Genomic DNA, 25547 nt, shown 5'->3' with positions numbered 1-25547 from the left:
GGATGGAAGGCGTAGAGTTGTGAGGGATATAGAAATGACTAAGGTTCTGTGTCCTGAGGTATGGCAGACTTGGTACCATAACCAACCCTCCTGCTGAAAACAACCAAAAAAAAAAAATGTAGGGTACCGTATTAAAGAAAGATAAAATATTTTTAAATGTATTAATCATCTACAAATAATCAGTGGCCAAAATCTAAGAGATAGTGGGAACCTAGAAGGTAAATTGAGCATTGAAACTGGCTTTTGACTTGAGTGCATTCGCTTAACCTGAAAACCTTGTTTGTTGCTTTTATTACTTCCGAAAATGCAGGAATAGAAGACAACACTGGAACCTGCCCAAGTAGAGCATCTCCTAGATTAAGTTAGATGAAAGTGCTATTCTTGCCTGGTTTGGCTCAGCGGTTAGAGCGTCAGCCTGTGGACCAGAGCTGCAGGTACGATTCGGTCAAGAGCACGTACCTCGGTTGTGGTTTCTCCCTGGCCCTGGTCAGGTTATGCAGGAGGCAACCAGTTGATGTGACTCTAAGACATCGATATTTCTCTCTTTCTCCCCCTCCCTCCCACTCTGTCTAATGATAAATGGAAAAATATCCTTAGTTGAGGGATAATAAAAAAATATAATAATAATAAAAAAAGTACTGTTCTCTCGATGTAAGGTAAACTAGAAAGAAATTGTCCTCTCCAAGGGTCTCTGTCTTCAACTTTGGTGGTGGGAGAAAACTGGAAATGCTTTCTGAAATTTTGTAATCCAAGTAAGCCAGTGTACACCATTCTAGTGAAGTTACAGAACACTGAAAATAAAAATATATTTTTTAAATTTATTTTTAAATTTTATTTCTGTTACAGATGTTTCTCCTTTTTTACCCCATTAGGACCCTCCTCTCTATCCCCCCCCGCCCCGTCCCCAGCTTTGTTGTCCATGTCTATTGGTTATGTGTACATGCATATAAGTTCTGTGGTTTATCTCTTTCCACCCCCACCACCGGCTCTTCTGAGGATTGTCAGTAAGTACCCTACTTCCACGTCTCTGGGTCTACCCTATTCCTCAGACTGTTACGTTCATTACATTCCACAAATAAGTGAGATCATGTGGTATTTGTCTTTTTCTGCTTGGCTTGTTTCACTTAGGATAATACTTTCTAGGTCCCTCCATGTCGCCTCAAAAGATAAGAGATCTATCTTTCTTACAGCTGCATAGTACTCCATTGTGTATATGTACCACAGCTTTTCTATCCATTCCTCTACTGATGGACACTTGGGCTGTTTCAAGATCTTAGCTATTATAAATAGTACTGCCACAAACATGGGGGTACATATATTCTTCCTGATTGGTGTTTCAGGCTTCTTAGGGTATATTCCTAGAAGTGGGATCACTGGGTCAAATGGAAGTTCAATTTTTAATTTTTTGAGGTAACACCATATTGTTTTCCATAGTGGCTGCACCAGTCTGCATTACCACCAGCAGTGTACTAGAGTTCCCTTTTCTCCACACCCTCGCCAACACTTGTTGTTTGATGATTTATTGATGGCGGCCATTCTGACAGGTGTGAGGTGATACCTCATTGTTGTTTTAATTTGCATCTGTCTGATGATCAGTGATGTTGAGCATTTCTTCATATATCTCCTGGCCATTTGTATGTCCTGTTTGGAGAGATGTCTATGCAGCTCCTCTGCCATTTCTTAATTGGGTTCTTTATCTTCCTTTTGTTGAGTTGTATGAGTACTCTATATACTTTGGATATTAACCCCTTATCTGATGTATCATTGGCAATGATGTTCTCCCATACAGTGGGTTGCCTTTCCATTTTGATGATTGCTTCTTTTGCTGTGCAGAAGCTTTTTAGCTTGATGTAGTCCCATGTGTTCATTTTTTCCTTTGTTTGCCTTAGGTGATATATCAGTGAAAATTCTGCTGCGTATGATGTCCGAAATTTTGATGCCTACATTTTCTTCTAGAATTTTTATGGATTCACGAAGTCTTTTATCCATTTTGAGTTTATTTTTGTGTATAGTGTAAGTTGATGGTCTAGTTTCAGTTTTTTGCATGTAGCTGTCCAGTTTTCCCAACACCGTTTATGTCTTTACTCCACTGTATGCTCTTGCCACCTTTGTCAAATATTAATTGAGCATATTGCCTTGGGTCCATTTCTGGGTACTCTGTTCTATTCCACTGGTCTATATGCCTGTTCTTGTGCCAGTACCAGGCTGTTTTGATTACAGCCGCTTTGAAGTATAACCTGATATCTGGTATTGTGATCCCACCTACTTTGTCCTTCTTTTGCAAAATTACTGTGGCTATTCAGGGACTTTCTTGGTTCTATGTGAACTTTTGAAGTATTTGTTCTAGTTCTGTGAAATATGTAGTTGGTATTTTGATGGGGATTGCATTGAACCTATAGACTGCTTTGGTTGTATGGACATTTTAATGATATTAATTCTTCCAAGCCATGAACAAGGTATGTGCTTCCACTTTTTTATATCTTCCTCTGTTTCTTTTTTCAATGTCCTGTAGTTTTCTGCAAATAGGTCCTTTACTTCTTTGGCTAAATTTATTCCTAGGTATCTTAATTTTTTTGCCGCGATGGTAAATGGGATTGTTTTTTCAGTTTCTCTTTCTGTGAGTTCATCATTGGTGTATAAGAACGTTGTCAATTTCTTGATGTTAATTTTGTATCCTGCTACTTTGCCAAATGCATTTATTAAGTCTAGTAGATTTTTGATGGAGTCCTTAGGGTTTTCTATGTATGATATCATGTCATCTGTAAATAATGACAGTTTCACTTCCTCCTTTCCAATTTGGATCCCTTTTATTTTTTCTTTCTGTCTGATTGTTGTAGACTTCCAGTACTATGTTAAATAAGAGTGGCGAAAGTGGACATCTCTGTGTTGTTCCTGTTCTTAAGGGAAATGTTTTTAGTTTCTGCCCATAGAGTATGGTGTTGGCTGTAGGTCTTTCATATATGGCCTTTATTATGTCTAGATATGATCCCTCTGTTCCCACATTGCTCAGTGTTTATATCAGAAATGGATGTTGGATTTTGTCAAATGCTTTTTCAGCATCTATTGATATGATCATGTGGTTTTTATTCTTCATTTTATTGATATGGTGTATCACATTTATTGATTTGCGAACGTTGTACAAGCTTTGCTTCCCTGGGATAAATCCCACTTGGTCATGGTGAATAATTTTTTTGATGTATTGCTGGATCCGATTTGCTAGGATTTTGTTCAGAATTTTGGCGTCTGTGTTCATCAGGGATATTGGCCTGTATTTTTCTTTCTTTGTAATGTCTTCTTCTGGTTTTGGAATTAGGATTATGCTGGCTTCATAAAACGAGTTTGGAAGTCTTCTTTCTTCTTGAATTTTTTGAAATAGTTTGAGGAGAATGGGTGTTAGTTCTTCTTTGAATGTTCGGTAAAACTCCCCATGAAGCTATCCGGGCCTGGGCTTTTGTTTGCTGGGAGAGTCTTGATTACATCTTCAATTTCTTTTGTTGTTATTGGTTTGTTCAACTTTTCTATCTCTTACTGGTCCAGTTTTGGGAGACTGTGTGTTTCTAGAAATTTGTCCATTTTGCTTAGATTGTCGAATTTATTGCCATATATTTGTTCGTAGTAGCTGTTAACAATCTTTTGTATTTCTGTGGTATCAGTTGTTACTTCTCCTCTTTCATTTCTGATTTTGTGTATTTGGGTTCTCTCTCTTTGTTTCTTGGTGATTCTAGCTAAGGGTCCATCAATCTTGTTTATCTTTTCAACAAACCAGCTCTTTGTTTCATTGATCCTTTGAATTATTTTTTTGGACTTTGTGTCATTTATTTCTGCTTTGATCTTTACTATTTCCTTCCTTCTACTTGCTCTGGGGTTTTCTTTTTGTTTGCTTTCTAATTCTTTAAGTTGTGAGGTTTCACGGTCAATTAGAAATTTTTCTTGTTTCTTGAGGTAGGCCTGTAGTGCTATGAACTTCCCTTTCAGAACTGCTTTTGCTGCATCCCATAGATTTTGTGTTGTGTGTTCATTTTCATTGGTTTCCAGCCATTTTTAAATTTCTTCCTTGATCTCCTCAGTAACCCATTCATTGTTCAATAACATGCTGTTTAGCCTCCATGTGTTGAAATGTCTTTGCATGTTCTTGTTGCAATTGATTTCTAGTTTTATGCCATTGTGATTTGAGAAGATGCTTGATATGATGTCAATCTTCTTAAACTTGTGTCCTATCATGTGATCTATCTTTGAGAATGTCCCATGTGCACTTGAGAAGAATGTGAATTCTATAGTTTTGGGGTGTTATTCTCTGTTATCTATTAAATTCATTTGGTCTAGTGCTTCATTTAGAGTCTGTGTTTCCTTACTAATTTTTTTGTCTAGAGGATCTATCCAGTGCTATCAACAGGGTGTTTAAGGCCCCTACTATGATTGTATTGCTGTCAATTTCTCCTTCGAAGTTTTCCAGAAGATTTTTAATATATTTTGGTGCTCCTATATTGGGTGCATATATATTTATCAAGGTTATATATTCCTGTTGGATAGATCCTTTCAATATTATGTAGTGGCCTTCTTTGTCTCTAGTTATGGCCTTCATTTTGAAATCTATTTTATCAGATATGAGTGTTGCTACCCCAACTTTTTTTTCCTTTCTGTTTGCTTGGAAGATTTTTTCCATCCTTTCACTTTCAAGCTATGTGAGTCTTTTGTTGTGAGGTGTGTCTCTTGTAAACAACATATATGTGAGTCATGCTTTCTCATCCAATCAGCTACTCTGTGTCTTTTTATTGGAGCGTTCCGTCCATTTACATTTAAGGTGATTATTGATATGTACTTATTTATTGACATTTTTGTTTAGTGTATTTCTGTTTTTCTTCCCATTTCTACTGCTAATTACAGCAGTCCTTTTAACATTCTTGCAGTGCTCGTTTGGTGCTAATGTATTCTCTTAGCCTTTTTTTTTGTCCGGGAAGCTCTTTATTTGTCCTTCTATTTTGAATGATAGCCTTGCTGGGTAGAGTAGTCTTGGATTCAGATCCTTGTTTTTCATGACCTTGATTACTTCATGCCATTCCCTTCTGGCCTGTAGTATTTCTTGTGAGAAGTCAGCTGAGAGCCTTATGGGGTTTCCTTTTTAGGTAACCTGTTGCTTATCTCTTGCTGCTTTCAGGATTCTCTCTTTGTCTTTAATTTTTGGCATTTTGATTGCTATGTGTCTTGATATGGGCCTGTTTGGGTCCTTCTTACTTGGGGCTCTTTGTGCTTCTTGAACTTGAATGCCTTCTTCCTTCACCAAGTTAGGGAAGTTTTGTGTCACTATTTCTTTAAATATATTCTCTAACCCTTGCTCATTTTCTTCTTTGGGGATTCCTATAATGCGAAAATTAGTACATTTCCAGTTGTCCCTCAGTTCTCTTAAGCTGTCTTCCTGGTTTTTAATTGATTTTTCATTTTGGTTTTCGGATAGGTTGATTTTTTTCTACCCTGTCTTCTAATTCACTGATCCTGTCTTCAGCTTCCTCTACTCTGCTATTTAGACCTTCCAATGTGTTCTTTATTTCTGTTATGTTATTTTTTATCTCTTCTTGGTAGTTCCTTATTTCCAGTTGGTTTATTTTCAGCATCTCTATGGCCTTACTCATGCTGTTGCGCTTCCTCAAGATCATGGCTCTGAAATCTATCTCTGTTAACTTGCCTAACTGCTCCACATTGATGTCATCTTCGGTGGAGGTCTCTTGTTCCTTCATTTAGTTTTTGTTTCTGTGTTTCACCATTTTGGCTAACACAGTGGGTTTTGGAGCCTGTCTAGTTTTCCCTGTGGGTGTTGGTGTTCTGTTGTTTGTGGTGCCCTCTCCTGGGTTTAGATGAGCGGGGGAGGACCCACGTTAAACACCACTGTCAAGTCTTTCTTTCCTGGTTAAAGTTGCTAGCCCAGGAAAGGTATTGTTACCCTCTAGCTTTTTGCCTGGAGGCTAGCAGTCGAGGTTACTTGATGGGTTTTGGGTTGTCCGTTGATTGAAAAACTCCCTTAGGTGCTCAGCACAAGGGAATTTCATGAGGGTGGGGCAGATGCTGGTTGTTAGTGAGCCTCAATTAGCATTAAAGTGGCCCACAGGGTGGGGTTGGATCTCCAAGGGAGGGTCTGCTGCCTCTCCCCAGAGCCCTGGGAAGGAGTAAGATGGCCACCGTCCTGGGTGGCCACAACTTAACAAAAACTCTGAGCGCCCTCCAAATCCCCAGTGTCCCCACACAGTTTCAAGTCCAGTCTGCCCTCCCTCTGCCGTAGCCCAGGATGAGTGGCTGTGGCTTTTTTAGTGTCTGTCCCAGCTCTGTGCTGTAGAGCCACTTGGGACTTTAACCTGAGGGTGCTGCTCACAGCTAAGGCCACTGCTTTCTGTGGGTTCCCAGCCCCCTTCTCACGCCTTCTCTGTTCTACCAGGATCGAGTCAGTGTCCCTGGTTATATGGTTCTCACAAGCTGCTTTTTGTTGCTTTTTCCCATCGATTTGTCTGTGTTATAGTTGTAATTCCAGTTTGGTCCTGGGAGACAGTCTGTGTAGCTTCCATTCACTCCGCTGCCATTTTGGAATCTCAATAAAAATATCTTAATTGAAGCCATAGATGACAGTTTACCTTCAAAGGAACAACAGTTATACTGAGAGCTGCCCTTTGAAGAGTAACAATGGAAACCAGCATTCAGGGGAATAATGTTTTCAGTGGGCTAAGAAAAGATGAATGCAAATCCTGAAGTACAGTCACTTGAATATCTTGGAAGAGTAAAAGTGAAATAGCTTTTTTTTTTTTTTTTTTTTTTTTTTTTGTCAGAGAGAAAGTATAAGAGTTTACCACCAACAATCCTGAAGGGTGTGCTTCAGGAATAAGGAAAGCTCTATCCTAGTTGGAAGATAGAAGGCACAAAAATTGAAGAGCAAAGGAGGTGGGAAATCTATGGGAACTCTAACAGGCATTCCCTAAAGAAGCCAGTGATGATAATGTTTGGTTCAGTTAAAAAGTGTAAACCCAAATAAAACTCACATATATAAAAATAATAGCATCTACCTGGGGAAGGATTCTTATAAGATTTGTCTATCTTTTTGGAAAAATGCTAAATATTGACTTACTTTAGATTTTTCTTTTACATATCCATGTTAAAATCTTTAGGGTTACCACTAAAAGACTATAAATAGTCTATAAAATCTTTAAACCAAAAAAGGGAGAAATGAAATTGAAGATAATGAAGACATGTGTTTTACCTTTCAGGCTCTTAGTATCTAGTAAGCAGTGGTAAAGACGAGGAGTGACTTCAGGGGGCATTCTCGTCCCCAGTTTATGAACCACACAGATTTGCTTGGTGGCACCTTTCCTTACACCCCTCACCTCAACGCTTGAGCTGCTTTGGATTGTTTCCAGACTGGAGAAACCCTAGCAAAGGCTCCTGCCCTTCCTGCAGGTGTGTGCAGTTGATGCCAACACTGCCACTAATTGAGGAGCCTCTGGATGGGAGCCAGTTACCCAGCAGAGGTTAGCATGCCTGGGTGCTTGCTATGCCTTGCCTTGGCACTCTCTGGCTTCCTTAGCATTTGTCTGGAAGGGCCACATAACACAAACCCCAAGTGTGTGGGAGTCAACACTGGCATGGACATTAACCAGTGAGAGGCAGGAGACAGAAGAAACCAGCAGGTGGTTCTTTCTCATTACTTCACTACCCCACAGTTTCTCCCAAGGCTCAGTAATTTGAAACTGGACATATCCTGAGAGACCGAGCAGAGCTGTAGCCAGCTGGATTACAAACCCTCTCACATTAGTGCCCCCTCCTTGAGTGATTTACTTCCTTTTTTTCTCTCACTCATGCTTTCCTGGTATTGCACCCTTTTGATAACATAAATGTATGTCTTAGACTGTGTTTTAGTGATTCCATTCTAGGACAAGAACTTTCAGACACCTGTCCCTATGCTGCTTGGTGAATCCTCCAAAATAAACATGTAAACTAAATAATAAAAAAGTTCCTACCTGTGCAAATGCAGCTTTAAGTTGGTTTTCTACTTCTTCTTTCCTTTCTAACAAAATTGATGCCATCTCCTGAGCTCTTGCCATGTAGACATTTGGAGTCTGGGTAGTAAAAAAGATAAGCAACACACATGAATGCCTGTCATCCGAGATCAAACATGTAAGTTCTACCGTAGAGGTACAACATAAGTTTGAGAAAGGTCTAGTCAGTAAGGTTTGATGGAGCACAGAGTGTGTTGGTGAGAGTAGGAGGTTAAAATCGAAGGTTGTCTTAAGGTTTTAATGTTACACAGACCTTGAATTAAAGGCTAGGTGTTTGAATTTTATATAGTGAATGACGGGAAGTCAATTGAAAGTTTTTAATAGTGAAGTAACAGAAGAAAACATGTTATACATACATAGAGATGTATATATACATACGCATTGGTACATACATATATGTATTTGAGCAAAGGGTTTATAAAAATCCTCCCCCAACCCTACGTTAGAATTTCACTTTCAATTAGTTATCTTGCTTTGTTTCCCTGGTATCCTGACAGAGATTATTCTATGTTTCCAGGCAGCATTGCTTATGATAAAAATGGCCCTGATTGGTGAAATGCATGTGCACTGGGAGGAAGAATAAATAAACTCTAGAGAAGTTTGCCACACTTTGGGCCTTCCTAAATGCAGTGATTCTTGTAATTGAGCCTGTCCCTTATGGGGACCCTGGAAGCTGTGCCTGTGGAGTTGTTAGAAAAGATATTAGTACCTGTGGGATGGGGGGCTTTTAAAGCCAGGACAGCTCCTTTACCTGCCCAGTGTGAGTCTCATCTTGCTGTGAGGACCATCAGAAGGCCTTTCGTGAAAGAGCTGTAGGTCACCCTGCCCTCTTGGCAATCTGTGGTTCCTGTCCTGTGATAGTTAATGACAAATGTGGTCTGCTTAAATATTTATTCAAGTCAGAAGAAAATATAATGGTGAAAAGACCAGAAACCTAGAAATCATTAAAGTGATGTGACTGACTATAAAAAAAAAAAAATTGTGAAACTAAAAAGATACTCCAAGTAAATTCAGAAGACAGTTTAGAAAACATTTACAAAATCAGATGGCAGATGGCAGATATTAATATCTATAATATATGTCTTGTTAAAAAAAAAAAAAAAATAAGTAGTGCAATGGGGAAAAAAGGGCAAAGGATAAGAATAGGCACTTGACAGAAGCAAAACCAAATGCTGAATAGACAAATAAGAAGATGCACAGTTATTAAAGATCAAGGATTATACTGCAACAGCATATCCTGTGTCAAACTAATAATAACACTTCTTGTGGGAGTTTGGTAGAGGGCCATGGAAGTATTTCCTAAAACTAATAATTTCCCTACCCAAACCTATCCATTCCTCTGCTAGTACTCCAAATAGTAAAAGTGCATTATGAAAATAAAGATGTTTATTGAATGTTGTTATTACCAACAACAGTGTGAATGCCCAAAAATTGGTTCTGGTTGAATAAAGGATGGCAAATCTAGTCTATTTACTACTGAGCAGTCTTTAAAATTTTTATCTCTACCAATGGACTAGATGGTATTTTTTTTGAAGTATAGGCATATGTGGAGAGTAAGTGGACAGAGAAGTGTGTAAATATAATCTTGGTATATAAATATGGATTCCTTCTGTTGTTAATCCTCACCCAAGGATATTTTTTCATTGATTTTTAGAGAGAGTAAAAGTGAGGGAGGGAGAGAGAGAGAGAGAGAGACATCGATGTGTGAGAGACACATGGATTGATTGTCTGCATGACCCCAACCAGGGCCAGGGATCAAACCTGCAACCCAGGTACGTGCCCTTGACCAGAATTGGTCCATGGGCTGTCTCTCTAACCGCTAAGCCAAACTGGGTAGGACTATAGGTTCCTTTTGTTGGAGGAGTTGGGCAGTTGGCAGAAGGGGTAGATGAAGAATGACATGAAAAAAATGACACCACAAATGTATAATTCTATTTATGTAAGTTTTATGTGCTGGTATATGCATAAAGAGACACGGTATGGTTATTCATAAATGTTAAAGGGCAGTTATCTGAAGACAGAGTTTTAGGTAATTTTTAATGTGTTTCCTTTATACTTATGAATTTTAAAAAATATGCTTGTATTTTTCTTTTTAAAAAAGTTTTTTTTGTTGATTTTAGAGAGGAAGGGAGAGAGAGAGAGAGAGAAACATTGATTGGCCACCTCCTGCATGCCCTGCACCGGGGATTTGGCCCACAATTTGGGCATATGCCCTGACCAGGAATCAAACAGGTGACCTCTTGGTGCATGGGTCAATGCTCAACCACTGAGCCATACCGGCTGGGCAAAAATATGCTTGTATTTAAATATATATTATTATATGTTACATAATTTATAGTGTAATGAAAAAAATGTATATTCAAATAAAGGATAATGAAAACATTGATTTTATTAGGGAGAGCCGGTTACTAAGTGCTTTCTGTAGTTTCTCCTTATCTAGGTTTTCTCTTTCTGTGGTTTCAGTTGCCCGTGGTCAACCCTGTTCCCAGAATATTAAATGGAAAATTCTGGAAATAAACATGAAGTTCTAAATTGTGCGCTATTCCTAGTAGTGTGATGAAATCTTGCATTGTCCCACTTTGTCCTGCCCCATATGTGAATTACTTCCCTTTATTTGGCATAATCATGCTGTATGTGCTACCAACCAAAGTCTCACAGCTCATGATTTTAGCACATGTCTTTCTAACCATAGTGCTAATTGCACTTTACATGCTTTTTCCAACATACCACGTTATCTTCCTTTTATTTATTTTTTAATCCTCACCCGAGGATACTTTTCCACCTATTTTTGTTTTTTAGATTGAGAGGGAGGGAGAGAGAGAGAGAAACATTGATGTGTCTGAGAGACACACTGATTGGTTGACTCCTTCATGACCCCAACTGGGGATGGGGATCAAACCCACAACTCTTTTTGGTCCACGGGCCAACACTCTAACCACTGAGCAAACTAGCCAGGGCATATCTTCCTTAACATGAAGGTATTCTGTACTGGGAGGAGCTCTATATATGTAATAGAATATATCATTTACTCTTAAGAGCTTTAGGGGAGAACTGAGGTGTACTGGTTGTATACTACAGGTGTTTACTCCAAAATTAAATCTGAATAAATAAATATTGAGCTCCTGAGAAACCGTATGGAGAAAACTATTAATGTTTTAAGTAGTGAGTGTGTTTCTAATTTTTTAAGGATAAAGATCATAATATTTATCTCTGAGCCCTATTTCTGCATAATTATAATGTATTTCTTTTTGAAATTTATTCAGTCAAAACTAGAAATTTAATAATTCCATTGCATTCATTTTAAAACTTTTTAATTTTTTATCTTTAGGTTATCTTCACTGTAATGAATATGATTGTCTGAGATTGAAGTGGCTGAGGCAGACATTAGAATCCTTCATCCCACAGCCTTTGGTAAATGTAATTAAAGTGTCTGAATTGGATGGCAGAGAAATGGGAGATGCCCAGCCTGAAACGTTTGACAAGGTACTTTTATTACATTGTGACAAACGGATGGACTCCCAGTGATACCACTGTTAGGTTGCTTTTTTGTTATTTTCCATTTGCTTCCAGATGGAGTCTGATATAATTTCTAGTATCCTGGGAAATTTTGATAAAGTGAACATGGAAGCAGTTTTCATTTGATGGTCAGCATGGTTCAAAGGATTGGAGATTATAGAATGTGTTTTATTTCCAAGTACCTCAAAGATACTTAGGAGAAGATCAGATGATATCTGGGTCAGTACACAAACATGTGCATTGTATTGCTCTAATTCTGTAACATTTCATTTCAGAGTATGATGATAGAAAAAAAAGAGAGCATTTCAATAAACTGAAATTGAAATATTAGTTCCTAAAAATAAATGCCGAGAATTTAGAAATATAATATCTGTTTAAAATGAGTCACTTTTGTAAAATTATTTGCTGTAGTTGTCAAGAATATTAAATATTAGTAGACATTAGTAGACTTTTAATCCTCCCATTCCTACTACTTTCCCAGCCCCACCCCCCCAAATCCAAACACTGAAAGTGCACAGGAAATTTTGCTGCAAAGTATTACTGAAGAAATGTCATGAAGAACTTACCACTGTGTAGTTTGGGCTTTAAAAGAAATGTCTTTTTGGTCATTTTACATAGCACCCCTATATACTTTGTGTCTGAAGATATATTTTCAGCACATACTTGCATTACGTGTCCTCTTTTTCCCTAGGTGTTAGTTGATGCTCCTTGTTCAAATGATCGAAGTTGGTTGTTCTCTTCTGATTCTCAGAAGGCAGCCTCTAGGATAAGCCAACGGAGGAAGTTGCCTGTTCTACAGAAAGAACTCTTAAGGTGAGGACGATGAATGCACACATTTATTTTGGTTTATTTAATGTAATTTTTAAATAGGTGTGACAGAACATGGCACAGGGAAGCCCCCTAATGGAGGGTTTCCTCTGTAGGTGTCAATAATTATTCCTGCAAAGGCTGTACCTAGAAAATTCTCAATCTCTTCCTTTCAGCTCTCATGCTGTAATGTTCCTTCTGCCCTGTCCCGTCAATGAAATACAGTATCACTGTGCTTTCTTTTAAAAGGCACAAATAATTTTACTGTGGTTTAAAATTGTTTTCTTATTGGGACCATCCTAAGCCTAGGGTTCATCACCATATTCTTGCACCAGAATTTGAACCAGAATGGGGCTTTGGACCATAATGCTTTTTTTCTTTTCTTTTGGTATTGGACACATTGTTCTGGATGAGTCAGCCAGCCTCCTAGGAAGTTGTAGGAAACTGTTAGCACTTATTCCCCTGATAAGAATTTTCCAGAAGAGCATGACCACTAAGAGATACTAGGTTTCCTTCATAACAGAGGCATTTGGGGACTGCCTTGTTTTCAAAAAAGAATTCTTCTTATACCGTACTCCCAGGTAATTCCTGTTGTTTAATGTTGAATACAGATTCTCTGGAGTATTTAAAATATAGTTAAATGGTGCCTTATCACTCATTACTACTTCTTTTTTTTTTTTTTTTTTTTTTGTTAATCCTCACCCAAGGATATTATTCTGCTGATTTTGGAAGGGAGGGAGAAAGAGAAACATTGATGTGAGAGAGACAAACCCATGGGTTGCCTCCTGCACAATCCTGACTGTGGCCAGGAATTGAATCTGCAACCCAGATATATGCCCTCGAGTGGGAATCAAACTTGCGACCCTTCGGTCCACAGGCCAACGCTCTAACTGCTGAGCCAAACCAGCCAGGGTTCACTCATTACTTCTTACATGTGGAAGGAGAATGAGGGAGGGTTTCTGTGCACTGCTGACAATGTGTTATACTTCCTACTTCTTACTGACACACAACTATGAATATCTGCCATTACCTAGGTGTTACAGCCAACACTTGTTCTCGTTCTTGTATCAGATGATGTATCAGCTCATTATGGTAACTCTTGGTAGTGCCTACTAGAGGGTTCTTGTAAACATTTCTCATCAGACAGACTGTTTGTTTGTATGCCTCCAATGTCAGCCTTTCATATATTATAATTCTAAGATAATTTGAGAATTCTTATCAACTTTTCCTTCTATCTCTTGGGTTATTAGCTTTGGGATGTTACATAGCTTCTGTTCTTCATCCTCTTTCTCAACTAAACTTTTTTGATTTGCCTTCTTAGTTAATTATTCCTGCTCCTCTGGGCCTTGCTATTATTAGACCTTATACCCTATAACAGACCCTGAATCTTATGAAGGTTAATTAATATTATGACCTTTAATTTATTTTTTAAGCTGTAAGCTATTAGGATTCCCGAGAATATTATTTTTCTTCTCTCTCTCATGAAAAATTCTTCCTTCACTTCTTTTTCTTCCTGGTCCTTACCAAGCTTTTTGTGTTTTATATTCTGTCTACTGCTTTCCTGCCATTTTGTTTCAATTCATTGTAATGTATTCAACTAATACAAGTGAAGTAGATGGCCCCTTGGCCAAAGACAACCAGATACCAGCTTTGTTCACAGTGCTAAGTCCACTTAAGTTTGGTGTAAAGTCTTTTAAATTTTTTGTATAGCTTCTCTTACAACTACATGTACCTGGAGAAATACATTAGAAAATAACCTCTGTCATTATGCCTATATTGTTCTGAAACTTGCTCTTTTTTGTACTTACTATTTCTTAAAGTCTTTTCCTTGTAAATTTTCTCTTTTCTATTCACCTTCTGTGAAATGTTCAATAAAGCCAGTCTGTCATACTCCATTTAATTATCTATTTTGGATAATCACATTTTTTTTTCACTTTTGCAAACTATCCTTTAATTTGTCTCATTGGATACATCTACTGACATTTTCCTTGATTAAATATCAAGAAGTGGAATTGAGGATCAAACATTTTGGCAGATATGTTGAATTGTTCTCTAAAATCCAGTCTTTTTTGTTGCATTTGACTTTGTTGACTGCTTGTTCCCTCTTAAAATAGTATATTGCCTTGATTTTTGTAATCATATGCTTTTCAGGTTTTCTTTTTACTTATTTTCTTAATTTGCCCTTAATTAGTTCATCCCATAAGTTTTGGGTTTCTTTAGCTCCGTTTTTTATTTTGGAGACATTGTCTCCGAAATATGGGTCTAAGCTCAGATATTTCTCCTTTGTCTCAGACCTATATATTCAATTTCCTATCAGAGATCTCCATTTGGAAGTTGCTCAAACACATAGAACTCTGTCAAGAGGGAACTCATAAGTTCTAATGATCTTCTACCCCGTCCCCAATTAATGAAACAAAAAATCAAATAGAAATCCCACCAACCTGCCTCTTTTCTTTTCTTCTGTATCTCAGTAATTGCCATCCATACCACCGTTCACATGGCTAAGTCAGAAGTTCATCCCCAAATTCCCTTTCTCATATGCAATCTATCGCTAGGACATTTCAGTTGTACCTGTTACATATTTCTCAAGCTCATGTAATTCTTAATAGCCTGATCTAAACCACTAGCATCTGTCACCTAAATCACTGCAACCTGCTCCTAACTGCCCTGCATGTCTCCAGGTGTGAGCACTACTTCACTCCCCATAATAAAGCCAAATTCAATCTGCAATGTAAATCTGATCTTGTTATTTTCCGTTTTGAAATCTTGCAGTTGTTCCCCATTGCCATTAAGATGTCATATTCCTTACTATGGTATGCAAGTCCTTTCTGGATTTGATTCCTTCTTATTTCACTAGCCTCATGTCTCTGGATTCTTCTTGCATTGTGTTCCAACTGAGCAGCTCCTCACACCCACCTTACAGGGTCTCATTTCTGAGGTCAGTGCATTTTCTGTTCCTTTTGCTTAAGAGTTCTTCTAACTCATTCTCTCCTTTCTCTTGATTAACTCTACTGGTATATTACCTGACTCTCTAGGACTGAGATTGATATTCCCCTCATGTCTTTAGCTTTATTTAAAAATGTGTGTGTTTTTATAAATCCTCACGTGAGGATATTTTTCTGTTTATCTTCAGACAGAGTGAGAGGGAGGAGGTGAGAGAGAGGGAGAGAGAGAGAAACATCGATGTGAGAGAGACATATCGACTGGTTGCCTCCCGTATGACCCCGACCAGGGCCGGGGATGAACCGCAACTGAGGTATGTGCCCTTCACTGGAATCAAACCTGTGATTCTTTGGTCTGTGGGCCAACACTCTAACCACTGATCCAAACTGGCAGGGCAGGAAAATTTTTTGATTGGACTAGACTTGTGTCTGTTTTATCTGTTGACAGATAATGGTGCTGAAAGGTACTTGATGCTCTCCATGGCTGTATATTCATTTATCCTATCAGAAATCATTCATATTTACCGTGAATAAGCGTAGTATTCAGCATTTTCGCTTTTGAAAACATTATATTCTACAACCAAATATTAATCTTGTACAAATATTTATGAATTTGATGCTTCACTGAAAATCTACATTTTGCTTATTAGAAGTTTCTAGATGTTAATTTTTAAAAAAAAGGAATAATGTTAATAGGTATGGAATAGTAATATATATGTAATAGTCTTTTTAAAATTATGTAAAAATTAATGTATGTATAGAATATATAATATATATAATCATTAAAACAGTAATCTAATGTGATGTTTTAACATGAAAAGGTTCCTGGAAGGCACAGTGATGACAGGAGAAAGATCTCAAAGCAGATGAGTTCATTTTGCACTTATTAAGGACTCTGATTTATTCACACAGAAGTGGAAAAGTTAGAATCTTCTATTAAATTTATAAAACATGGAGAAAAAAGTTACATACAACTCTCTCAAACATCGTCCCCCAAATCATTTTCAGAAGATGACAAAGTGGGAAGGGATATAAGGAATAATTGAACATAAGCCAATTCTAATTATAGAGTGCCAATTGAAAGTATACCTTTATTATTATTTCTCAAAATAATTTCTGAGACCAAGCATGTGTGTTACATGCTATGGGTGTTCATATTGCATAATAAGATTTTCTTGCCTCATTTTGAATTTAAATATATTAAGAAAAACAGTGGGAAAATATACTAAAAATGATATGTATGTAGTCTTTTTTGAAAGTGACCATGATGTTTATACAAGAGAAGTTCACATGATTTTTCAGTGGAAAGGTACAAATGAAGAGTATGATTTATAACAAAAATATAGGTATCTTATTGCAGTAATGTATCATGTCATCCATTTTCTCAGAGGAAATCAATCACATTTAAAATCCTGACCCCTTCTGGTTTTCTTTTCTCACTAGTTGACAAGTAAAATCCATTTTGTGAATCCATTGAAAAGGGAAGCTTAGATTATTTTGTAACATTTTGAAAATTTGTATAAATCATCTACATAATAATCCTTAAAAAGTGGTACATTGGCAGTGAAATTTGTGTTTTAAAAGAAACATTAAAAAGAATCAACATTGCTTCTTGAACTGAAAGAAGGGTTACCTAGTGACTATGGAGTAGTGGCCTTCATCATTCATCAACATAGTGTCCAAAACATTGATGTTTTCATAGTGGAAAAATAATCTCTGGACATAGAGTTCTATTAGAATGGAATATTTCCACCACTGAAACAAGAAGAAGAAGGAGAAGGAGGAGGAAGAGAATTAATAGTAGCAGTAGTAATAGTAGTAATATTAACAGTGGTTTGCTTTTGTCTTCTGGATTTCAAACCTAAGACTAAGCATATGATGTGATGACAGTATGCAAAGTTAACTGAATTAGTTGGACTTTAAGAAGAAAATATATTCTCTAACCCTTCCTCATTTTCTTCTTCTTCGGGGACTCCTGTGATGCGAATGTTATTACGTTTGCAGTTGTCCCACAGTTCTCTTAAGCTGTTTTTCTGTTTTTTAATTAATTCTTTCCTTTTGGTTTTCTGATTGGTTGATTTTTTTCTACCCTCTCTTCCAATTCACTGATCCGGTCCTCAGCTTCCTCTACTCTGCTGTTTAGACTTTCCAATGTGTTTTTTATTTCCGATATGTCATTCTTCACTTCTTCTTGAAGGTTTTTAATTTCCAACTGGTTGATTTTCAACATTTCTATGTCTTTACTTATGGTGCTCATATCCTTGCACATGCTGTTGAGCTTCCTCAAGATCATGCCTCTGAATTCTAGTTCTGTTAACTTGCTTAACTGCACCTCATTTATCTCATCTTCGGTAGAGGTTTCTTGTTCTTTCATTTGGCTTTTGTTTCTGTTTTCACCATTTTGGCTATCACAGTGGGCTTTGGAGTCTGCCAAATTTTCCCTGTGGGTGTTGGTGTTCTGCTGTTTGTGGCTCCCTCTCCTGGGTTTGTATGAGGCAGGGAGGACCCAGTTTAAACACCACTGTCACGTCTTAACTTTCCTGGTTAGAGTTGCCAGCCCAGGGAATGGTAGTTATCCTCTAGCTTTTTTTGCGTGGAGGCTATTAGTAGAGGTCATCTGAAGAACCTTGGTTTCTGAGTTGACTGAAAAACTCCCTCAGGTGCTCAGTGTAAAAGGATTTCCCGAGGGTGGGGCAGATGCTGGTTGCTAATGGGCCTCAATTAGCATTCCAGTGGCCACCAGGTGGGGTTGAATCTCCAAGGGAGGGGCCGCCACCTGTCCCCAGGGCCCTGGGAAGGAATAAGATGACCACAGTCCTGCATGGCTGCACTCAGCTAAAGCTCTGAGTACCCTCCAAATCCCAAGTGTCCCCACACAGTTCCAGTCCAGTTTGTCCTCCCTCTGCCCGAGCCCAAGGTGAGTGGCTGCTGCCAATTTAGCCTCTGTCTGGTCTCTGCGCCGTGGAGTCGCCTAGAACTTTAACCCGATGGCACTGCTCCCAGCTAAGGGCTGCCGAGGCTGCGGCAGCTCCTAGCCAAGGGCGTAGCACCTAGCGGAGGTCGCAGGACCCAGCCGAGGGCACAGCTTTCAGCTGAGGCCGCTGGTCCCAGCCTAGGGCGTAGCACCAAGCTGAGGTCGCAGGACCCAACCGAGGCGGCCGCTGGTCCCAGCTGAAGCCACAGGACCCAGCCGAGGGCGCAGCTGCCAGCCGAGGCCACTGGTCCCAGCCGAGGGTGTAGCACCCAGCTGAGGTTGCAGGACCCAGCCGAGGCCGCTGGTCCCAGCCAAGGGCATAGCACTCAGCCGAGGTCACAGGACCCAGCCAAGGTGGCTGCTGGTCCCAGCTGAGGCCACAGGACCCAGCCAAGGGCGCTGGTCCCAGCCGAGGGCGTAGCACTCAGCCTAGGTCGCAGGACCCAGCTGAGGCGGCCCCTGGTCCCAGCCGAGGTCACAGGACCCAGCCAAGGGCGCAGCTTCCAGCCGAGTCCGCTTTTCCCAGGCCAGGCTGCTGCAGACCGTGGGCTCCCGGCCCCCTCTCACATCCTCGCAAGCCTACCAGGATTGACTCAGTGTCCCTGGTTATGTGGTCCTCTAAGCTGCCTTTCGTTTGTCCCTTTCTGACGATTTGTCTTTATTTTCATTGTAATTCCAGTTTGGTCCTGGGAGATGGTCTGTGTAGCTTCCATTCACTCCGCCACCATTTTTTCTCCCCCAGATGCTGGTTTTTAATGAGCCTCAAATTGCATTTCAGTGACCCACTGGGTTGGGTTGAATCTCCAAGGGAGGGGCCACCGCCTCTCCCCAGAGCCCTGGGAAGGAGTAAGATGGCCACCATCCTGCGTGGCCGCAACTCAGTAAAAACTCTGAGCGCCTTCCAAATCCTGAGTGTCCCCACACAGTTCCATCCCAGTCTGCCCTTTCTCTGCTTGAGCCCAAGGTGAGTGGCTGTGGCTATTCTAGCGTCTTTCCCGGCTCTGTGCTGTGAAGCCGCTTGGGAGTGTAACCTGAGGGCGCTGCTCACAACTAAAGCCGCTGCTGTATGTGGGCTCCCAGCCCCCCTCTCGTGCCTCTGCAGTCCTATCAGGATTGATTCAGTGTCCCCGGTTATATGGTCCTTCAAGCTGCTTTTCTGTTGCTTTTTCCTGATGATTTGTCTTTATTTTTGTTGTAATTCCAGTTTGGTCCTGGGAGATGGTCTGTGTAGCTTCCATTCACTCCGCCACCATTTTTCAAACTCCCTCTCGGTCTGGCTTCATTTTCACATCCAATTTCCACCCGGGATGCTGTGAAATACAGGTGTGGGTTCTTTCAACAGGCTAGCTGCCCATTCTGTGGCTACTGTTGTTTGCAAAACACCCTTTGTATAAAATGCCACTGGGAACAGTGGCACCGCCACAGTGGCTGGTCTAGAAATTCTCCGACCTAGTTGACATTTGTTAATGTCATTATTCAAACCCTCTATAGTATTACTAAAAAAAAAAAAAGCAACTGATCTGCAGTCAGTTATTGAAAGAATTGTGTTAAAATATTCAGGTATGATTTGGATATGTGCATTTCTCTTTGTAGGTCTGTCAAGTTTTGTTTTATATATTTTAAACCCATGTTATTAGAAGCATACAGAACTTTTAGGGGCCACCCTCTATTGGCTATTAAAAACTCAGGCTCTACTTCCCCTACTAGTCTTGAGTTAGACAGTTTTACTTCTATTTGTTTTATTGTCTGTACTTTTCAGTAATTAATTTGATAGCTTATTGCATAACTTAACACTGTTATACACACACACACAGAGTGGGGAGTTGCTTAAGTATTTTTCTTTTTCTTTTTTATTAATCCTCACCTGAGACTATTTTTCTATTGATTTTTTTTTTTTTTTTTTTTAGGTAGAGTGGAAGGGAGAGAGGTGGGGGAAAAGAGAGGGAGAGAAATAATCAATGAGAGAGATACACTAATTGGCTGCCTCCTGCACAACCTCAACTGATGTGGGGATTGAACCTGCCACCCAGGTATTTGCCCTTGACCCCTTGACCAGGAATAGAATCCATGACCCTTCGAGCAGCCAAGGGCCAATGCTCTAACTGCTGAGCCAGACTGGACTGGGCTTAAGTATTTTTTAAAATGGAATAAAGTAATTACATTTATTTTAGATAGATTAGTCAAGGAGCAAACAGAGAAAGGAAAGCTATTAGGAAGTTAATAAAATTTTTGAGGTAAGAATGATTATCAATAGGTTAGAGTTAAAAAACAGAGGTATTCAGAATAAGCATTGTAAACATTTCATTAACTCACCATAGTTTTTTAATTTGTCAAGTATCATTGAGGTTAATAACAGTTTAAATTATTTTTTCTTCACAATCAAAAAGCTCTAAATGAAAACCTTGCTTCTTCCATTAGAAAGGTTTTCCTGGAATGGGCTTATGGGCTTTTAATTCTTTTATAACCTGGCCACTGCAGGAGTCAAATGACTTCATTCTTTAATAGGAAACAACTGTTGTTTTCCTCCAAAGAATTATTTAAAACAGTGGTTTTTAAACTTTGCTTTGTAAAGACACAGGGATTCTGAGGCATTGTTTCAGGATCACTCTTGAGAGAAGACAAAGGATGACTCTTGAGAGAAGAGAAAGAGTGCTCCTTAGTCCACCACACCAAATCCAACCAGAGGTGTTACAACTTCATATGATTAAGCTTGCAGGATTTGGAGAAGTTTGTTCTTATTACTAAAAATGTTTGAAAAAAATTGTAAAAATCATTTAAATCAGCGATAACTAAACTGGATTCATTTATAAGCACATTTTCTATAGACCAAAATCAAGTCAATTCTGTTGGTTTTCTTTCTTTGAAAGATTTTTTAATTGATTTTTAGAGGGATAGGAAGTCTTGGAGAGGCTGAGAGAGAGAGAGAAACATTGATGTGAGAGCAAAAGCCTACCTCTTGCACTGCTCTCTACCAGGGATCAGACCTGCAACCGAGGGCATGTGCACTGATCAGGAATTGAACCAGCAGCCTTTTGGTGCATGGGATGACACTCAACTAACTACACTGTCCAGGGCCCTGGTGGTTTTCTAGAAAGCTTTTTTACTTCTTTTCCTTTGAATGAGTGAAGAGACTACATCTGATAGTAGATCAAAGATCCTATCTTAAATTTAGGCCTGATGAGGTTTTTTATTTGTTTGTTTGTTTTAGTTTAATTTCTTCACTTTTTTCACCCAGCCCCCTAATCCCCTCCCCTTTGACAGCTATCTGTCTGTGTCTGAGTCTGTTTCTATTTTGTTTATTCATTTTATTTATTAGATTCTACATATAAGTGAGCTCATATGGTATTTGTCTTTCTCTGACTGGCTTATTTCACTTAGCATAATGCTCTCCAGGTCCATCTTGGTGTTACATAGGGTAAGATTTCTTTCTTTTTTACAGCTGATAGTATTCCATTGTGTAAATGTACCACAGCCTTTTGATCCACTCATCTACTGATGGGCACTTGGGCTCCTTCCAAATTTTGGCTATTGTAGATAACGCTGCAATAACATAGGGGTGCATATATTCTTTTGAATTTGTATTTCAGTTTTCTGTGGATGTATTCCCAGATGTATAATCACTGGGTCATAATGCAGCTCCAGTATGGTGATTATCAGAGGGAAAAGGAGGTGGTGGAGGTAGAAGAGGGTAAAGGAGGGATAAATGGTGATGGAAGGAGACTTGACTTAGGGTGGTGAACACACAATACACTATATAGATAATGTATTATAGAATTGTACCCCTGAAACATAATTTTACTAACCAGTGTCACCCCAATAAATTAAAATAAAAGGAAAAAAATAAGCAAAATAAGTTACTCCAATAAAAAAAAAAAATAGGTCTAATGTGTCTATTGTCATTCTTTTCTAATGTAAGCAACAGAAAACTGGATTCCTTATGTTTAATCTCAACAAAGTTTTTAATCCCTAACACACCCTCCTATACCCATCTTCATGAGGCAATTAACTGCTGAGAAGATGTATTAAACTAGAGATCTCCAAGTGGAAACCGATAATAAATCTGTTAAGACTTGTCATTGTCATCTGCCTCAGGAGTACCTAGTGTCATCACTCTGCTCTATCAGTACTGTCTAAAACATGCCCCTCAGGAGTACCTAGTGTCATCACTCTGCTCTATCAGTACTGTCTAAAACCCCCTCAGGAGTACCTAGTGTCATCACTCTGCTCTATCAGTACTGTCTAAAACCCCCTCAGGAGTACCTAGTGTCATCACTCTGCTCTATCAGTACTGTCTAAAACCCCCTCAGGAGTACCTAGTGTCATCACTCTGCTCTATCAGTACCGTCTAAAACATGCCCCTCTTCACGGTAAACACTTCCTGCTAGTGGAGAAAGAGAATTCTCAGCATTGTTCTTGTTTCTTAGTTTGACAAAGGGATGGCTGCTGGGTATGGTTCCTTTGAAAATTGCAAGCTGGATCATGTTTTTTTATTCTAAATATACAGAACTTTGATAATAAACAGTTTGATATCTAGAATTTTGATTACTTACTGTAAGCACAGTAAAGAGTACCCTCAAGGCTTGTAAAATAATACTTTTAAAACCAATGATGACACTGGGTAACTCTCAACCCATAAATATCTGTGTTTTAGATGCTTATAGTACCCAAAACTTAATTTTAAATCTGCATTTATTTGAAAGATTCTATATGAGCTTCTACTTTTCGCCTTAATGTTTTCTTTGGTTTTAGTCCATAGTAATGGTAGGAAGTTTTTATTTGTTTTCTTGCCCAGACTGCTGTTTACCAGGAGAACTAGTAACTGATACAAATGTATCAAATGACTACAATGATGAGAAACAGGCAGTGGAAAATGAAAGAAACGAGAACTGCTGAAAAGGAACAAAAATAGAAAAATTGGCGCCCTGGCCGGTTTGGCTCAGCGGTTAGAGCATCGGCCTGCGGTCCTGAGAGACCAGGGTTCGGTTTCCGCTAAGGGCATGTACCTCGGTTGCAGTTTGTCCCCGGCCCTGGTTGGTCGTGCGGGTGGCAGCCACTCGACGTGCCTCTTTCACGTTGATGTTTCTCTCTCTCTCTCTCTTCCTCTCTCTCCCTCCCACTCTATCTGTGCAAAAAAATGGAAAAATGTCCTCGGGTGAGGATAAAAAAAAAAAGAAAGAAAGAAAAATTGGAAAGGAATACTAGAAGCCAACAATATAATATAAAAATATATATTTGAAATGGTAAGGAAAAGGAAATGAAACAGAAATCCCTGAAATGCTGAGAGGAAAAGAGATATGAAATGTAGAGGAATAAACATTTAGGGCGGGGTGAGGCAAAAAAAGGAACAACTTAAAGATAAAAGCTTTGTTCAGCTTATAACAGTTGGTTAAAGGTGTGGTTTTACAATTTGTTAAATTATCTTGTAGTAATTAAAACATATCTATTAGTACATCAAATTTGGCTAATAAATTTTTAATAGACTAGATTTGTTTTCTTTCTTTTAAATCAGTCTATATGCCCCCCATGCTAACCTCCTCTGTTAGATTTCCCATATGTTTTCAGAAAGGTAGTGTTGCAGGGATAACCTTTGTTTATAAATATGTCTTGATGGAATTTTGGGTACCTAAAAAGTGTTCTGGTACCAATTCCAGTGTGGTGGTGGAGAGTTTCCCCCAATCCCGATAGGCAATTTCCTGCAACACCAGCTGGGTGACCTGCAGTTTATCTATCGACCTGGAGATAGTGTCAGATCCCACAGGTTGAGGAGTCATTCAGTCCCAGAAGATTGCCACCACCCCACTTAGATGCCAATTGCAAATTTAGGTTGTCACCTGTCAACTGTAAGTCATAAGTTCCCAGCACCCCCTCCTTCGGTTTGGTTAATTTGCTAGAGCTTTCACAAGGCTCAGAAAACTAGTTTACCTACATATATCACTCTATTAAGAATATGTTAAAGGATACAGGTAACTTCCAAACAGAGGAGAGGCAGAGGGCAAGGTATATGAGAAGGGGCACAGACCTTCCATGCCCTCCCTGGGTATGCCACTCTCCTAGCACCACCACAGCTGCACCAACCCAGAAGCTCCCTGAACCCTGTCCTTGTGTTTCTGAGAAGGCTTCATTACACAGGCATCGGTGATTAAATCATTGGCCATTAGCATTCAATTCACCTCCAGCCCCTCTCCCCTCCCCGGAGGCCAAAGGGCTGATCTGAAAGTCCCGTAGTCCTGTGGTTGGTTCCCCTGGCAAACAGCCCCCAACCTTAGGTGCAGTCCCAGAGTCATCTCCCCAGTGAAACAAAAGATGCTTTTGTTGCTCTCATCACTTAGGAAATCCCAAGGTTTTAAGAGCTCTGTGCAGAAAAGCGGACGAAGACCAAATATCACAATATCAAAGTACCATATATCTCAGTTTAAAAGTGGTAGCCTTGGTTTTCCAGAGTTAAGTTCACTTTCTAAAAGTTACCAAACTTTTCAGTTCAATCAGAAATGAGACCATAATTTTTATTTTCTGTAGGAATTTAACTATGACTCCTGTTGGCAAGAGGAAAAAAACCTTCTTTCCCACTTTTATAAATTGTTGACAAAAGCTTTATTTTCTTTTTTTCGAATAAAGTGTATCATTTTTATGTGTTCTAAAAGTAAGAGTTGTAGCTTGTGTGAGTTGTTTCCTATTCAGAATTTTTGAACGTTAGTTGCTAGATGTAGTGCTGGTGGAAATGGTGTCCTTTCATGGGGTTGAGAGAAAAGTACTCTGGGAGACCCACACATGGGAGGCTGTGGTTTCATGGTTAGATTTATTGGGGTAGAACTAGAAGGCTGCTCCCAGGTTCCCAATGCCCCATCTCCATTTGTCCCACCATGGAAAAAATCTAGCCTGGTCTTCCTCAAGCCCAGTACAAAGACCAAGATCCAGAAATGCTGCACCATTGGCTCAGTACTGTCCAGTCCCTGTCACCCTCCAGCTAGCTTAGTCTGTATTCCTGGCTGCACCCCGGCTGGCTGTGCCCAGGCCTGCACTTGGTCATAGGCCCCAGGCGGCTGCTAGGGCCACATGATTACCATGCAGAGAGACTCCATGAACAAATGGGGTGAGTGTATATGACCAGGTGAGAGAGAGAGAACACTCTCTTTGTTAAGCTTAGGTTGTATTATCTCGGGCTTGGGAAGGACCAGGAGCTTCTTCAGACTGATTTTTTTTAAATATGTTTTTATTGATTTTTTTGGAGAGAAACACCAATGTGAGAAAGAAACATTGATCAGCTGCCTCCTGCAC

At 39.3% G+C, this 25547-nt stretch overlaps 1 protein-coding gene across 4 annotated transcripts in view; it reads left to right on the top strand.

Annotated features, from left to right (window-relative positions):
* NSUN3 (NOP2/Sun RNA methyltransferase 3) overlaps positions 1-25547 on the top strand; it is a 69353-nt gene that overhangs the window by 28758 nt on the left and 15048 nt on the right. For 3 of the 4 annotated variants that reach the window (XM_036243156.1, XM_036243157.1, XM_036243158.1), the window contains 2 exons: positions 11362-11516; positions 12241-12362. In XM_036243156.1, coding sequence (XP_036099049.1) covers positions 11362-11516; positions 12241-12362 — 277 coding nt within the window. Of the gene's footprint in view, positions 1-11361; positions 11517-12240; positions 12363-15213; positions 15365-25547 lie in introns of those variants that run through there. The other variant, XM_036243159.1, reaches the window with a different exon arrangement.

Source organism: Molossus molossus, unplaced genomic scaffold (assembly GCF_014108415.1).
Source record: "Molossus molossus isolate mMolMol1 unplaced genomic scaffold, mMolMol1.p scaffold_m16_p_5, whole genome shotgun sequence".
Taxonomy (NCBI): domain Eukaryota; kingdom Metazoa; phylum Chordata; class Mammalia; order Chiroptera; family Molossidae; genus Molossus; species Molossus molossus.
This window is presented reverse-complemented; position numbering and strand designations above follow the sequence as displayed.